Source organism: Solea senegalensis, linkage group LG1 (assembly GCF_019176455.1).
Source record: "Solea senegalensis isolate Sse05_10M linkage group LG1, IFAPA_SoseM_1, whole genome shotgun sequence".
Lineage (NCBI taxonomy): Eukaryota > Metazoa > Chordata > Actinopteri > Pleuronectiformes > Soleidae > Solea > Solea senegalensis.
The window spans coordinates 16,068,714-16,084,984 of record NC_058021.1 but is presented as its reverse complement, the minus strand read 5'-3'; the positions used below and the strand labels follow the sequence as shown (position 1 = coordinate 16,084,984).

Below are 16,271 nucleotides of genomic sequence, written 5' to 3'. Positions count from 1 at the left end.
AGTGTCATTGTCGGTGGGAAAGCGCGTTCTGTCCATGTAGCACTGGCTTTACATTTCACATGAGGCAGAGCGGTCGCAAAATGGGCTCATAGTGGGTGATTTTTAATGAAAGGCGTTGGCATGGAGATGCAGGGTGGCTTGCAGCAGGACGCGAGATGAGTGGCAGGTTTGGGCTTGACTAGTGACACATTCTGGGTCGGAGCCCACCTGCTAGTGAAGCACACACAGCCACTGCCAAATGCACAGCTTACATCCACACATGATTTAATGTCTTACACCTAAAAAGACGAGCAGCCTTAAAAAAAAATGTCTCGACACCTCCACTCTGCCAGTCGATATATTAAATCTGTGTTCATTGTTGTAAGAGAGAGAAAAGTTCAATGGAAGGGAAAAAGAGGGACGTCGCAGCAAGTTCAAAGACTAACAGGCTTCTTCTACCTGAAATGCATTTCCTTTTATATTTCCAAGGTGTTAATTGAAAGCCTCCACATTGGGGTTTTGGTAAGTGGACCTGTTGAGACTGATGAAGTGTTGCAAGAAAGCAATCATACCTCTAACAAGTTTCACACAATTGCTCTTCAGGTCATACAGAAAAGGAGTTAGTGATATGTTTGATTTTTTTTTTTTATCAGAAGTCTGGACCAATAATGGGAAAAGCCACCAAAATGTCTGTGCGACATGACTGTGAGCTGCACCTGATGGAAGCTCAGTTGAGGTCCAACCTTACCTTTATTTTCGTCTACCCTTCTGCAGTATTCCTAGGTCAGAGTTAAGCAGCTTCAAAGAAGACTAGAAGTTTTTGTACTTGTTTAGTGCTGATAGGGCAATTTGATTTCACGACTTTATACCAGCAGGTTTACAAAGCTGGGCAGTTAAAAGCAGCAGGAACACTCGGTCTGCTCGAGGTGTAAAGACGATTTTTGTTGACTCATAGCTTTCCCAGCACACAGACTACAACTTTTGCTAACTCTGAGCTTATTCATAGTTTATTCTGCCTGGTTGCCTTATGATAAGCGTATGTACTCCTGTAGTAGGTAGGGCTAGAAAGACACAAATGTCCCTATAATTAGAACCAGGCCTGACTTTAACACCCACTAATGATCTGAAAAAGAGGGCCATGGTGGGTGGAGGAGGAGAAGGAGGAGGAGGAGAGCGATGTTGTAGCCTTTGTTCTTCCCAGACATGCTGGCATCATCAGCCCACCCTCCACCATGCATCACCCTGAAGGCACCACTGTAGTTAGGTCTGGTCTTGACTCCAGGGACAGGAAGCAGGGACTGTTGCAGCCACATTGATGTTTGCTGAGGACTTTCCTCATTATGTTTCAACCTCACACTGCCTGCATATAGAACCGAGCCATTGCATTTTATTGTTTTGTTCCTTAACTACAAATAAAATCTATTCCTGCCCTCCTTATTCTTCCTTGGGTTTGTTTTGCCACCTTCCGGACAACATTTATTTTCATTATCATTTCCATGTGTGGAGTACAAATGTACTTGAGAAGCAAAAAAAGAGTTCCTTTTTTTTATTGTTATTATTATTATCCTGAGTAAAAGCATATCTCTGCATGGTAATTACAGCCTGAACAAATTCTTACTTAGGTATTTAAAAGTAAAACAACAACAAAATAATAAGCATAACAAACACAGTATCCCTGGACTTGGTTAGTTGGAGTTTTGACCTGGATGCTCTCTGCGTGGGAGGTGGGACTTTGTATGTTTGATGAATTAACTTATCAATACAATAATAAATTATCCCTCAAGCATTTCTTCTTTTGTTAATTGGACTTGATTCTTGCATACAAACAGTGTTTGTTAGAAACTAAAAGTCTATGTCATTGTTTCATTTATTTTGTGTCCTCATGCGGCCCTTCCTCAGTGAGGCAAACGTTCACAAAGATTTGGTATTTGTCAGCCAATTTTATTACCCTGTTCCTTGGACAATGGCTCAATTTTCAGTAATGGCGTGATTCAATTTTCGTTCCTGTGGAACCCTCCATTATGATTGGCCTTAAAGTTTGCAGCCTGACAAAAAAGGGCAGTTTTCTTAGTGGTTTTAAGACACATTTCAAGGCTTAGCTTTGGCAGATGAACGCCCAGAACACCTTGTACTCTGAGTTTTCCTTCTACAGATTCACCATTGTGGTCCTTTATGTCTATATAAGCTTGCGGGTTTAACCATTTACACCATAATCACATTCTTTTGCACTTGGCCTTGCAGGGCATTGTGGGAAACCTGTCCAGCGGGAAGTCGGCCTTGGTGCATCGGTACTTGACAGGCACATATGTGCAGGAGGAGTCTCCTGAAGGTAAGTGTCTGCTGGAGGTGTGTGGGTCAGGAGGTGGTGTCATACACACAAACATATAGACACTGAAGTTAGTTGTTCAATTTGGGATTTAAAAAATGTATATATGCATATATGTATATTTATAACAGGCCAAGCTTTAGAATTGTGTGTGGTTCAATGAAAAGATTTTCTTATCCTTTCTCCACTGCAGAGATGATGACACAACTTAAATACTCTCAGTAAATTAGGGCTGTAAAGGTCATTGTTAAATCAATAAGCTTAAACCAAACATTGCGATTTCTCGGGGACTGTAAATGGAAAAATGTTATCTCTGTCACAAACCTTTTACCACCTCGATGTTAGCCAGTTTACTCTCAGTGTGAGGTCCCATCTCTAGAAAAAAGACCACTTTTCAGTTTAAAGGAATACTTTAGTATTCTAGTATTTTTGAAAAATGGTGCTTCCCAACCTCAGTTTCCCCTGAGTTGAGAAATATCTTCATTCTTTTCTTTGTTAGTTCCCACCAGTGACACTTGGTCCTGTTAGCACAACTGTTAGCAAAGATGGCGGACACTGTTTACATTCTGGGAATGAGGTCCCGTCCTCCTGCGAGTGGCTCTAAAAAGTGAGGAATTAGCATTGCAGTTTCAAGCCTCGTACCAAGTCTCGGATGCATCTAAATCCAAATCTAGATCTAAATGCAAATCGGTGAAGTATTCCTTTAATTCATTAGTTAAAATGTAATAAGTAGAACGCCCCCTTCTGGCCTGAAATGTAGGCCCTCTGTATAGAATTCCACAAAGATGTTGGCAAACCCAGAGATGGCTGATGATCTTTGAGAGGGTTTGCAGTGTTTCATTTCTGTGTAATTATAGTGAGGATGAGACATGAAGTGCATAATTAGTTTCTGGCATTTTGCTGAACCAAAGAAGGAAAATCATCATAGCTAAATAAGTCCTTGAGAAATCAATGCTGGAAAAATGAAATGTGTGTTGTTGCTGTAATCGTGTGTGTGTGTGGTGGGGGGGGATGTTGTGATACACATACCTGTCTCATGATTAGCAGCTGCTTAACCACTGGCTTTACTTCAGTGAGGTCATTTACATTGTGGCTGTAGCATTTTTGCCCGGCGGAGAACGATTCAGCCATGACTGGTTTCTCAGTGTGTTGTTCCTGGGCTTTTGCTATGATATTTGAAAAAAAAAAAGAAAGAAGAAAAAAAAGAAGGTACTGGGGTGTGTTGCCATGGCAACACCGGATGGAGCTCTGTCGGATTGTGGCTCTGTGTCAAGGTCTAAGCCTCTTCGTAAGCAGTGTGTGTGCCTACTGCGTGTTAACTGTGCCTACCAACTCGCTGTCTCTCTGTAGGCTTCAGGGCTGTTAGTCGCCACTTTTCATGTGTGGTTGAACAACACATGTACGACATTCATCGTTCATTTTTTTATTAAAGTAAGAGGAGAGCGTGTCAGTATGCTTCGTCTGTTCCCAGCGCTGGTTTTTTTTTTTTCTTTTTGACGTGCTTTTCACTTGTCTCTAAATGAAGACGTCCTGAACGATTATGTAACTGAAATGTATATTCCCAATTCCATGCATGTTTTCACCATAGTCGTACAAATACCTGACTTCACAAACACACACACATATATATATATGTGTGTGCTGCCAGCTTCTGTACAAACTCTGAATTCTGATAAATCTGTTTTCTGTGTCATTCACAGTGTAATGAGATCCCCCCCCCATCTTATCCCCCCTTTTTAAGACATTCTCAGTGCTTTGTCTGAATCTCCAAAGATCTGTGAGTTCTTGCTCTTTGTTTCTCTCTCTTGCTTTCTCTCTTTCTCTCTCTCTCTCTCTCTCTCTCTCTCTCTCTCTCTCTGTTACACAACCAGCATCCACCTCAAATCAAGAGCCTGTGCTAAAGGCTGGGAGAGTCCCACATTTGCCAAGCAGGCTAAAGTGGACTTAACAGGGTGGAAGTGTGTCTCATGTGGAGATATGCTTTGCTTGCACTGACAGGAAATCTTCCTGCCTTTTCAAAATTACAGTGATGGGCTACTCTATTGTCCCCACAGCTCCTCTTTGATGCGAGATCTGTGCTTGAACGGCACGATATACAAGTCCTCATTATCTAATCTCATGAAGACTCGAGCTGGCCTACATGCTTATGTAATTCCTGGGAAAGAGTAACAGGTGTACTTTTATTTTCTTGCCTTCACACCTGCTGTCGACAGTTTTTGTCCACGATCAGAATTTGTGCGTTGTGAATTATTGGCTTTCAACATATTTTCCTCATTTATATTGTGTTTTCATTCTGAGCTCCGTTCTCTAGCTCTACAGCATTCTAATTCAATCTCTTTAATCTCCAGAGGATCGCAAAACTATTCGCATTATATGTGCAAATGCAATTTACTGTATAATTCTCACTGTGGTCTCTTGTTTATCTACAGCCAGTTTTAGCTAAAGGCAAAAAAAGATAGAAAGAATATGTATTAGAAAGGAATTGAAGAATAGGAAAGAGAAAGCCAAGGTTGCGTTACACTTATCCGCTGCCAAGTGTCAGCTCCTTTAGTCCTGTCCCGGGGGCATGTGTGACCCAAGACGCATCAGTTCAGAAGACGAGTTTTCTGCCTCTGATTTTATCTCCCGTGGTTTCCTTTCGTTCTCGTTTAATCTCAGAGTTTAACTGTGAAAATGGTCAAACACACAAGAGACACGAGCATCTAATAATAATAAATGATAATAAAATTTAAAACAAATCATGTTGGAATGTAATTCATGATTTTAAAAAAAATCGTTTAATTCCCCCAGAATTCAAGTAACAGTTGCCAATTTACCTCAAAGTATTGGACGCTGTGTTTCGTTTGTGGTGTCTTGTTTTGAAAGTCTCTGTTCGTTTTGGCTCCGCTTCTTATTCAAGTTTTTTGCAGCTCTAGATCAGAGAACACTGTGTAGAGTAGTAGAGTAAAAAAAACCAAAACACTTGTCTTTATTTTATTATAGGCAGGGACAGACAAATGTAGTAGTTAACTTAAAAGAAGAGATCAAATGAGATGCATGTCATGGGCACTGCTTTGATTTTTTGTTTTATTTATTTTTTTCTTTAGAAATATGACTCATTGTCTCGAGAATGTCCCCATACTTTGTTTATCAAGTGAAAGTTGGGTTTCTCCAGGACTTGTGGTGGTGCGGTGACAGGGGCACTGAACTGACTCCCTGAGCAGCTGTGCATTAGACATGCTAAAAGGCAATTTCTCGCCCACATAATTGGCTCCACAGAGACCTGTTTTCCTTTCACCATATGATCACAACAGCTACACATTCAGGTCTAAATCAAGAAGCTGCATTAAAGCTCATACACGTAACGCCAAACTTAGTCACACCAAGCTGAGCACTTTGATATTGAATTTTGTTTTATTTGCTTCATCGTTGTTATTTTTGAATGATTAATGAATGAAACCCCCCTGGATTGGAGTCGTTGTGTCAAGACAGACTTTGTGCTCCTTTTTTTCAGGGGGACGGTTCAAGAAGGAAATAGTCGTGGATGGACAGAGCTACCTTCTCCTGATCAGAGATGAAGGCGGGCCTCCGGAATTACAGGTAACACTGTTAATCCCTTTAAACTGTCTCTCCGTTGTTTACCACAGTTGCGAGATGAGTCATAGCAGAGGCCGTTGGTGCAAACTCCCATGCAGATGGGGACTTGTTAAGAGACAGACCATTATTTCACTGCAGGACGGTCTGAGGCAGTGTGACCACACTCAGTGGCTGCTCCACCAAAAGCACTTAAAAGGGCAGCAACAGATCAATGAGCGTGCCGAGCCAAAATCATTTTCTGTGGTCAAAGGGACAACGCGGCACATAATTGTCCTATTAGTATGTGAAAAATGGAGAGTCACAGAGCCACCGTTTCATCCAGAGTGGGCCACTGTTGATAATGTGATAAGACACCGTTCCATGTTTTCTTTCAAAGGGGATAAATTAAGGAAGAGATTGCTGCCTTGTTTAAAGAAGTTATGGCCATCTCTTTCTTTAAGTTATTCTTTTATCATGATTTCACAGGGTTAGTTGGGTTTTCCCACCTACTTACGAAACTTCCAGGGCGTCATTATGTTTCCTGATCACTCTGAAACGAGAACACAAACAGTGTTTTGATTATTTTTAAGTGGATATAAAAATATATAGTGATGTAAATGCAGCCATTTAATACAAGTAATGGAGTATAATAATGTGATATAAGTGACATTATGTGGAGTGGAGGCAGAAATAAGCATGAAATGGTAATACTGTAATACATTAGAAGTGTCTCAGTATTGCAATTAAAGCTGCTAAATTTAGTTTTTATAAAAACACTTAGTTGTGGGCAGTGTGAACATTTGAGCGCCCACGCAGAAGTGCCACTGAACTTCACGCTTCCACTCAGCGTGTCAGGATTATTTTATCTTTCTATCGTTTTTTTAAATGTTTTTATTTTATGAATTGGTCATTTTTTGATTCAGTGTCTTTGAACATGAACCCGTGTTGTGTGCAGATGAAGGATGAAGAAAAACACTTGCTGGGAACACAGAACACTTCGCTGCCAAACAAACACATTTAGTATCTCTCTGATTAAAAAAAAAACGTCACATAAACGGGTGGGATCCTAAATAAATACTGTTCATCTGCTGTGCTGTGTGGAAACGAGCAACTATTTTAAAATGATACAGCGCCGAGGTGATAAAACTGTATATCCCTGGTGTGTAAATACAGTCTATAACTGACTCTTATTGCTAAGTCATCACAAAATAATATAATGCAGGTTTAAAAACAGTTGATGTTATTTCCCACCAGTGTAAAACAATTGTCATGAGTGTCTTCCATTATTTAACTCTTATTATATTAGCAAAGAATAATGACTGTAAAAATATATTGAATGTTTTTCTAGTAATGTAAGATTATTAAATACAGTGGCTTTTTGTTGTTATTGTTGTTGCTACACCTGCAGGAAACAGACAGTAAAAAGAATAGTATAAAAGTATGAAGCAGCCAGTGCTCGGTGACGCGTAGACCCGCTATTGGCTTCATTCACAAGATTCAGTGTCTCATGTCACATGTGATCCCGGTGTTTTTAATGAGCACCCACAGATACCTGGCTTGGCAAAGGTCACCGTCAGAATTACGCTCGCCTTCACTTGCTCAGTGAGATCAGGGAATAGAAATGAGTTCAGCTCAGTTGTCGGCTGCCTGTATAATTAGTGACATAATTAAAGGCCTCCATTATGTTCCCACTCACTGGAGGCTGAGCAGAGTTGTGGCTCGCAAGCCTGATTCCCCCCCATTCATTCCCTATGGGGATCTGAGGGTGAGATGTGAAGGCTGAATGAAATAGTGGGGGAATACAAGGGAATAGTTATCACTTGATTGTCACCGTTAGTGCCACTCTGGGTTCTGCTTAGTCTCTGCCTTACAATGGTAGGTGATTAGGATTGATTTCCTCCGCCCATGGGAAGCCTCTCCCCGCCGTTGGATCGTAAAGTATACTACGCAGAGTTGATGAATGTATATGACGCAGCAAATACAAGGACTCTAACATTATGATAGCAGTGGGAAATACAGAAAAAACCGCCAGGATGCAGCAGCGTGTAATCATTCACTGTCACCTCACCCGGCTTTAAACAGTGTGTCGTGAGTGTTGCTACACTGCCCCCTTCTGTCCTCTCATGTGAACTTCAACTCAAGCGATGGCACATGAGTCTCACCTCAGCTTTATTTATATCCAGCCTCTCAGGAACACATTCAGCCCACAGTGTTTCAAATAGCAGGATGAAGCACAAGAAACACGAAATACCACAAAATATAGGCTTCATTCAGTGCTGTGCGAAAGTCGTGGCCGTACAGTGTCATTATTTCTCAATCATGTTAGGAAATATGCGCATGGAGCTTTAAAATAATACATTTGTCAGGAAAAGTGTCCATTATTTGACCTACGCGTACGTTTGAACAATAGCACGACTCATAAATCATCATAAACCTTTGTTTGTCTGACTATTTCATGTTGACAAAGGTCTATTACACCAGTTTATTCAAGACATGCTTGAGCATTATTTACACATGACGAGTTAAACTCCAAACGCCAACAATCCGAATTTGACAGACCTAAGCTGGCGGTGCCCAAAGGCTTTCCCACTTAAATTTATTCATTAAAAAATGATTAAAACTCCACGGGACACATATGGATTTACACATGTTCCCATTTTCCTGTGTCTTCACGTTTTGAAGTTTCACATGATTTCATCAGCCTCTCACAGACACACGCGGCCCATTTTTTGCGTGGAGAGGTGGCAGAAACGCCAAACTGGGGAAACGTGTGTGTGTGTGTGTGAGTGTGTGTGCGTGCGAACGTCGCCGTGTTCTAACGAGGCAGGTTTTTATTTCACAGTGCGTCAACAATCCTCCTCTGCTTTGTCTTCAGTTTGCTGCCTGGGTGGATGCAGTGGTTTTTGTCTTTAGCCTGGAGGATGAGATCAGCTTCCAGACGGTCTACAATTACTTTCTGCGCCTCTCCAGCTACAGGAACACAGCTGAGGTCCCCATGGTCCTCGTTGGAACACAAGGTGTTTGCCCTTCATCTGATATATTTAGTTTTTATGAAAACGTGGAATAATACATTCTTCCAGGACGTGTTTTCTTGCAAATAAACTCTGACATTTAATAATAAGCTGTCTAATGTGAAACCATCATGACCTTGTTGTGAAGTAGAACTCTGTAATTTGTACTCCGTGAATACTGAATAGTGACATACTCAACCTGGAGGCTGACAACTTAATCCACAACTTAGAATAACCCTGAAAAATGATGCATTACAATCTGATTACAGCTGTTTTTGTATAATTCCCCCCCTGCTCTCTTAGATGCAATCAGCGCTGCCAACCCCAGAGTGATCGACGACTCACGGGCCAGAAAGTTGTCAAACGACCTGAAGCGCTGCACGTACTATGAGACCTGCTCCACCTACGGCCTGAACGTGGAGAGAGTCTTCCAGGATGGTGAGGCAGACGTTTATTGAGATGGGGAAACAGAAAATCCTGACGATGGCATAGTTCAGTGTAAAGTGAACTTTGCTTATCTATCCTCAGATTGTACTATGTGAAGTTAGCAGTCTTGCACCATGTTTAAACAATGAGGCTGCGTTTACACTGATGCCCAGTTCTCATATGTTGCTTATATCTGATTTTTCTTTGCTTACATTGTCTTTTAAAAGTGACCCATATCTCAAATCTGCATCATTTCCACTGGTTAACTCTTGTGGAGACTGAATTTTTGAAAGGCTTAAAAGGCGAGAGTCATATGATTGTGGATTCATATCAGATTTAGTCTTCAGGGCTTCCTCAAGATCAGAAACACTGTGTGACACTGGCGCTCATTTATAATTTAGTCACTCCCACTTGACACATGGCCTGGCAATCACAGCCTCCACCTGTTGGGGGGGGCAAGAGAACACAATCAAGGGTAAATTGACAGTTTAGAATACATTTAAACAGAATATACCAATATAAAAATGGTTGAACACCTTACTGTTTAAACTTGATTGTTTCTAGGTTTTTAACAAACGTGGCCAAACCAACCACCAGCTGTATTTATCGACTAAAATGATTGATCTAAATGATTTTACAATACACACAATGTCTTCCTATTTAAAGAAAGGAAGTGACTGTAAGTGAATGTTAAAGGGTGATAGAATAATCAGGTGTGACCTCTGAGGATTAGGTTATTAGATCACTACCACCGTCTTGAAACACCATTGTTGTTGTGTCATTCCGTTTACCATGCAATTGATTTATCTTTATTTAAATGCCGGGCTAATTGGACAAGCACTTCATGCCGTTTATGAAATTTGCTCATAAATGCTCGGCTCAAATTGAGCAGTGTACATATGCGGTAATTCTCTCTATTCTGCGAGGCTCAGCAGTTGTGATTGGCAGTGAACAGCAGCGGAACATTAACAGACTCACTTCAATTAATGACGCAGGGCTCATATTTTAAATTAAATTTAATATAATTGGCAAACGGCCCCAAGTAATTATGGATGCGGAAATCACGACGTAAGATTTCATATAAATGTGGAGCTGTAAGCTAGAGACCACTTTGTGTAAAGTTGCCTTTAATTAGTGAAATATGATTTTAATGTCTCTCTGAAAAATCTGAAAATGAAGATTTCCCTGAATCCATGACCAAAGCGATTTGAATTTCATTTGAAAACTTGACTGCTTTTAACTTTGGCACATTATCCCTGAGGCTGCAACTCCTTTGAACGCCTGTCAACCTCTCACAAAACATCTGAATATGCAACGCAATGTTCGCTTTGCATGTCATTGACTGTTGATGCACAGGCGGGCATGTTGTCTTCCCGCCCTGTCTTAATTGCTTCCTGAAGCCCAATTTGAAATAATTAGAAGAGATGGAGTGCTGGCTGACTGGAGGAGTTGCTCTGCATCATGTGCTTCCTTTTCTGTATTTTTGCCGCGCGATGGTCCCAGCTGTCAGCGCAACTTCAAATCATCTCTCTTTTCCTGCTAATTCACATCACGCACCCACGAACATCACACCCAAACCTCCCCTCCCAGTCCCTCGCTCGAGTGTGCCGTGAATTAAATGAGTTGCACCAACTGCACGGCAAATCAGGTTGTTCGGATGGTAACAATAGTCTCATTTGGTTAACATCACACTGCAGAGGGGGGGAAATTGCAGCTACCATTTTGTGTGATTACTTCTCTTGGAAATAGAGGTACCTTTTTGCGTATGAGCCATTTAGCATTATGTTGCTTACTACCTGACTGGAAAACAAACGGCCCGAGGGGGTGAGACAATGTGTTCATGTGGCTCTATGTCTGACTGGAATTAGCTTCGCTTACTTTGGGGAAACAGAAAATAGTTTTTCTCTGTTTGTGTTGTAGAACACTCGAGACATGACCAGCATTTCTAAACACTGTTTATACCAGTGCAGACATAGTGTCCCTGTATTGACCTTTTTGTCAATACAGGGACACTAAGGGATTTGTGCCATTGCTTTGTTTACAATATACAAAGTAGATTAAATTATATTTTGATGTCTCTCCTTAAAATTTAGAAGATGTCTCCAAAGACAAAGGTACTGATATTTTCTTCTCTCCTCTCATAAGGGGGGGCGAGAACTTTAAATATAACAATGGTCCATCACATTCAAACCATTGTCAAATGAGTTTACTGCCTAAGTCTATTAGCTGCTCATGACTCCCTGTGTGTTTCTTAGTATAACCGTGTTTAGATTTCGTGTTGCCTAACGACATTCCCGAGCTGCACGTACAAAGTGATTGTTTTTCCTTTTTTCTTGTCAAGATAGAGGCAATAACAACACTGCGCCAATAAAGTGAGATGCCTGCAAACAGGTCAAAAAAACCAAAGGTCATTCAGCAGTCGGACAGTAGAAATGCCTCTTGTCCCCGTCTGCCCCTTGCACTGCTGCTGTATACACACAAACGCTCCCTCGGTCCAGTCTGGTCTGACGGGCTTACATGTCAGAGTCAGTTTTCAGATGAAGGACGTGGCGTACAGATGACGTTACATCGCTTCTATTTCTAAGAGCAAACCGTAGCGGAATAATAAAAACGGCGGCAACAAAAAACACTGAAAATCCAGCTTTAACTGCACCTTGCTGTCACATAGTACTGGGTTATAACATCTATAGTGCATGGTCTCTATACAGCCCTTGTGATTTAAAAAGGAAAAAAAATTTTTTTATGAACCTAAGTTATGTTTTTTTACATTTGGAAACAGTTTGTTTTTTTTGGCAAATCAAGCGAAGTGATAAATGTCCATTATCACAAAACATAAAATAACAGGAACAGTTAAGCTGCTGCTTGACAGTGATTCTACAACACAGGCATTATCCATTCAGAAAACATCGCCCTTTTTTTCCTCAAATCATTCAGCCACAAGCCCTGAAATGTAGTCTGTTGCTTTGGGAAGGGAGAGTTCTTACCATTTCTCCACAGAAACAGTAAAAGTGCCTCATCTTTTATGTTCTCGTCACTTGGAAAAAAACCAAAAACCAAAAAGAAAAACACACATTAACATCATATTAATTGCCACTCTCTCCTCCAGTTGCCCAGAAGGTCGTGGCCATGAGGAAAAAGCAGCAGCTGTCTATTGGACCATGCAAATCTCTCCCTAACTCACCCAGCCATTCATCCGTCCCTGCTGCGTCTATTCCTTCTGTTCACATTAACCAGGTAATAAAAACATTTTCATACACAGCAGCACTCTGTTTTACTGACTGATCATGAAGGTATCAATCCACAGTACATTACCATAGAGTGTTATGTTAGGTCACATTCATATTGCCATATCTGTCCGAAATTAACTTGCTTGTTTGTTGTTTTTTACTCTCCACTTCTTATTTCCTCCATATCTCCATATTTTCCCCCCTCGCTTCCATTCTCCCTTCTTCCTGTTTCTGTTTGGTCCTCTTAATCTCTCCAACTCCCCAGGCGGCCAACGGTGGGGGTGCATTCAGCGACTACTCCTCCTCCGTTCCCTCCACCCCCAGCATAAGTCAGCGGGAGATGCGCATTGAGACCATAGCTGCCTCCAACACACCCACGCCCATCCGCAAGCAGTCAAAGCGCCGTTCCAACATTTTCACAGTAAGTATGCGACAGCTGATGCAAAGCAACACCCACTCACACTACTAGGAGGCTCATTGCCAAGCACACTTTGTCCACCAGAGGGAGACAGCAGGTAGCTCAAAATGCATCAAAGCCACCTCTCCTGCCTCCGATAGCAGGTAATGAAAGCGTCTTGTTCACACAGCACTATGGGCAAAGGAGAAAAAGAAACTAATTATAGTAGTTCCCCAAAAAGAAATATCAAAGAAAACACTGTGGAAAAAAAACCATCAACTCTTTTTACTTCACTTCTTTTTTTTTTCTAATTGGACGTAGTGAGTGCACATGGATTAAGTTTTTCATCTCGCCCGAATCAACCTGGGCCCTCTGCGTCTTAATGTCTCAGTTCCCTCCCAACGCTGCTCATTTTTCTTTCTTTTTTCTTTTCTGTGCAGTGATGTCTTTCCCATTTGGGGAGCGATGGCAGCAACAAACTGCAAACATTTGCTCTTCTTGCCTTAGATAAACTTAAAGTCCAGTCTCTGGCCTGTTTACACTGTTTATAAGGCACGTGAGCCACTTTTAGGTGCGCAGCTTGAACGTAGAAAAAACTCCCAACGGCCCACTAAACTGACACTGAATTGAAATAAGTCCCCCAATCCTGAAATCGGCCACCGAGATTCACTACCACACCAGTAACCCGACCCCCCTGTCTGAATGCTCTACCCCCACCCCCCCACGTCCTGTTGTATTTTCCCTTTGCTCTAACCAAAAACACGTGTGTGCACTAACCACTCAAATTTCCTTAGCTGTCCTAAGCTTGTCTTTTTACTTGTAGCCTCTGCCCTCTTCCTCTGCCCAGTCTGCATCCTTCTTTTCCTCCTTTCTCTTCACTCCTACACCAGCCTCCTGACTCTCCTAATCTCACATAGCCAGACCTCAGTCTCTCCATGCTCTCTGAGGTTGTTGGAAATCCGACTGTGAATATGATCGAACCAATTAAGTAATTCTATGAAAACACTAAACAAAAAAAAAAAAAAGATTTAATGCATTTCTCAACCCACAACTCAACTCCGGTGTGCCAAAATGTATTTCTCAGTTTTTTTGAACTTTCACGAGACAGAGTTCAAGCTACATGAGATTCCCTCTTTCCTAGCTCCTCACTGATACTCCTCACATCCCTTCCCTTCCTCAAAAATGTCCCTTCTCCTTCACATGTCTTTTTCCTCCTCGCCTATTTCCTGTTGCAATCCGACCCCATCCTCTACCTCCTTCTGCCCTCTCCCCTTTCCCATCTCCTTCTGACTAACTCCCTCTGTAACCTCTCTATCCATTCCTTCCCATCCTCTGTGTCTCTTACCGCCTTCACCCTGTTACCCCAGCTGCTGTGGGAGCTGCAGACTTTGTGGCCTCTGAGCAGTACCGGCTGTGTGCTAGTTCCCCTTGTTGTCTCCCTTCCCCCCCGCTAGGTAGTGACTAACCATGTCCACCAGAGAAATGAGCCTCTCCCCGTCCGCATCATGGAGATGCCGAAGCACGCCACCTACCCAGTGTGGGTGCCGGAATGGCAAGCCGAACGGGAGTTTCAGCTCATGACCTTCTGAGGAGCGACGAGCCCTGGGTGGGAGGAGGGAGGGAGGGATGAGGGTGGAGGCAGAAACTGAGGAGGAGGATGAGGATGATGAAGGAGAAGGAGGAGGGGATGGAGAATTAACAGGGTGATGCGACATGTCCTCAGTGACACTTGAAGAGTGCGATGGGCTAAGGAGAGGAAGATTTACGATGCCAACGTTTTTTTTTTTTTGCCATTTTACAAAACGACAGAGAAAAAAAAAAGAGAAAATACTCCATCAACACAAGAATGTCAAGGATCGCCCTCTCATAGTGTTGTCCCTTCTAAAAAAAAAACAAAAAAAAACAAAAAAAACAAACTGACCTCTGTGTTAAAAGGTTCCTCTAAAAGTCCTGCCGACAGCTTGCCAGTTGCCATTCATATTTTCTAGCCTCACTCCTGTAAAAATATAAGTTCAGTCTGTTGATATTAGGGAGTTTTAAGAGAAGCGCTCAGTGGAAGGAAACATGCCTTAATGTCGCCAGGAAGACGAGTTTTGACGAGCAGCAGCAGCAGCAGCAGCAGCAGCAGCAGCAGCAGACTCGCCTCAGTCAACACGTACAAAACATTTTGTTGCTGCAAGAATTATACACTGTCATGGCACTGGCATTGGGACTCTTGAAGTTAACAATATGCTTGCAATGTGCAGTGAATGGAGTTAATTCAGTGTTGGAGAGTAAAAAAAAAAAGATTTTTGGCCCAAATTTACAAAAAGCAACAGAAAAGGCCCTAGATGAATCGTTTTAACAGGAAATGAGTTTAAGTATGTTATTAAAACTTAAAGCTTTACTACAGAAAATCTTAGCGCTCTGTCTACTCACCGCCATCATAAACCTTTCTTTCCCACCCAATCACATCTAGTCACTTTTTTAACCATATCTGTCCGCGGCCACTAGGTGTCAGCACAGTACATGTTATTCTTTCCTAGTGCTTCCATGGTCAAAAACTCTGAACAATCTTGTTTTGTAATGTCAGTGGTTTCCTGACGTCTACAGTCTGTCTGTCTGTCCCTTTTTGTGTTGAGAAGCACACTGTTTGAGAATCTAAGAGTAATTATGGCATTTTTTATACTTAAATTGCATCCCACCCGTTCATTTATACTCATAACCCATCCATTTATCAATGTCCGTCGTTCCGTGTATCGCCATTTCATACATCTAGTCCGTCGAATTGTTGCTGGATCTCAGCGTATGAAACAAAAACAAACAAAAAAATAAAAAATAAAATAACCATTTGACACTGTTTTTCAATATTTGCAGATTTGTGCTTCTGTTTCCAACCTTTCTTCAACAAAAAGGGCTTTCCAACTCCTTCCGAATTAGAAGAGCATGATGGTTTTAAAACAAAAGAGTCCCCCTGCTTTGCCAGTCCTGATAGAGCGGAGATTATTGGTTGAGGACTTAAAGGGTTGTCACTGCTTTAGCCTTGCTGCTTTCTTGCATTTAGGGTAAGAGCTCGCACTTTGTGGAATCCGTAGGACTTTGCGTCTGATGCAGGCTTTAAAGTTGAGCCCAATGCGAGCGCGTGAACTTGCTCAAACTAGGCCGTCACTTATCAGGACGTGAGACAGACTTTAGGGACTCTCCTGGAAACGCCCCGTCCATCCCCAAATTCCCACCCCAACCCCCCCTCCCCCCTCACTCTCATTCAGACATCCCACACAAAAACACGCTGTGCAGTCAAGTCACTCTTGGAACTGTTATCCAGCCGCCCAAAGGACACAACCTTTCCTTACATGACATCAAACTGCCTT

General features: G+C 42.0%; 1 protein-coding gene across 3 annotated transcripts in view; it reads left to right on the top strand.

Moving 5' to 3' along the window:
* agap3 (ArfGAP with GTPase domain, ankyrin repeat and PH domain 3) overlaps nt 1-16,271 on the top strand; it is a 114,053-nt gene that overhangs the window by 53,721 nt on the left and 44,061 nt on the right. For all 3 annotated transcript variants that reach the window (XM_044053522.1, XM_044053570.1, XM_044053437.1), the window contains exons 3-8: nt 2,221-2,308; nt 5,799-5,884; nt 8,736-8,877; nt 9,175-9,309; nt 12,404-12,531; nt 12,790-12,945. In XM_044053522.1, the coding sequence (XP_043909457.1) occupies nt 2,221-2,308; nt 5,799-5,884; nt 8,736-8,877; nt 9,175-9,309; nt 12,404-12,531; nt 12,790-12,945 (735 nt within the window). The remainder of the gene's footprint in view (nt 1-2,220; nt 2,309-5,798; nt 5,885-8,735; nt 8,878-9,174; nt 9,310-12,403; nt 12,532-12,789; nt 12,946-16,271) is intronic.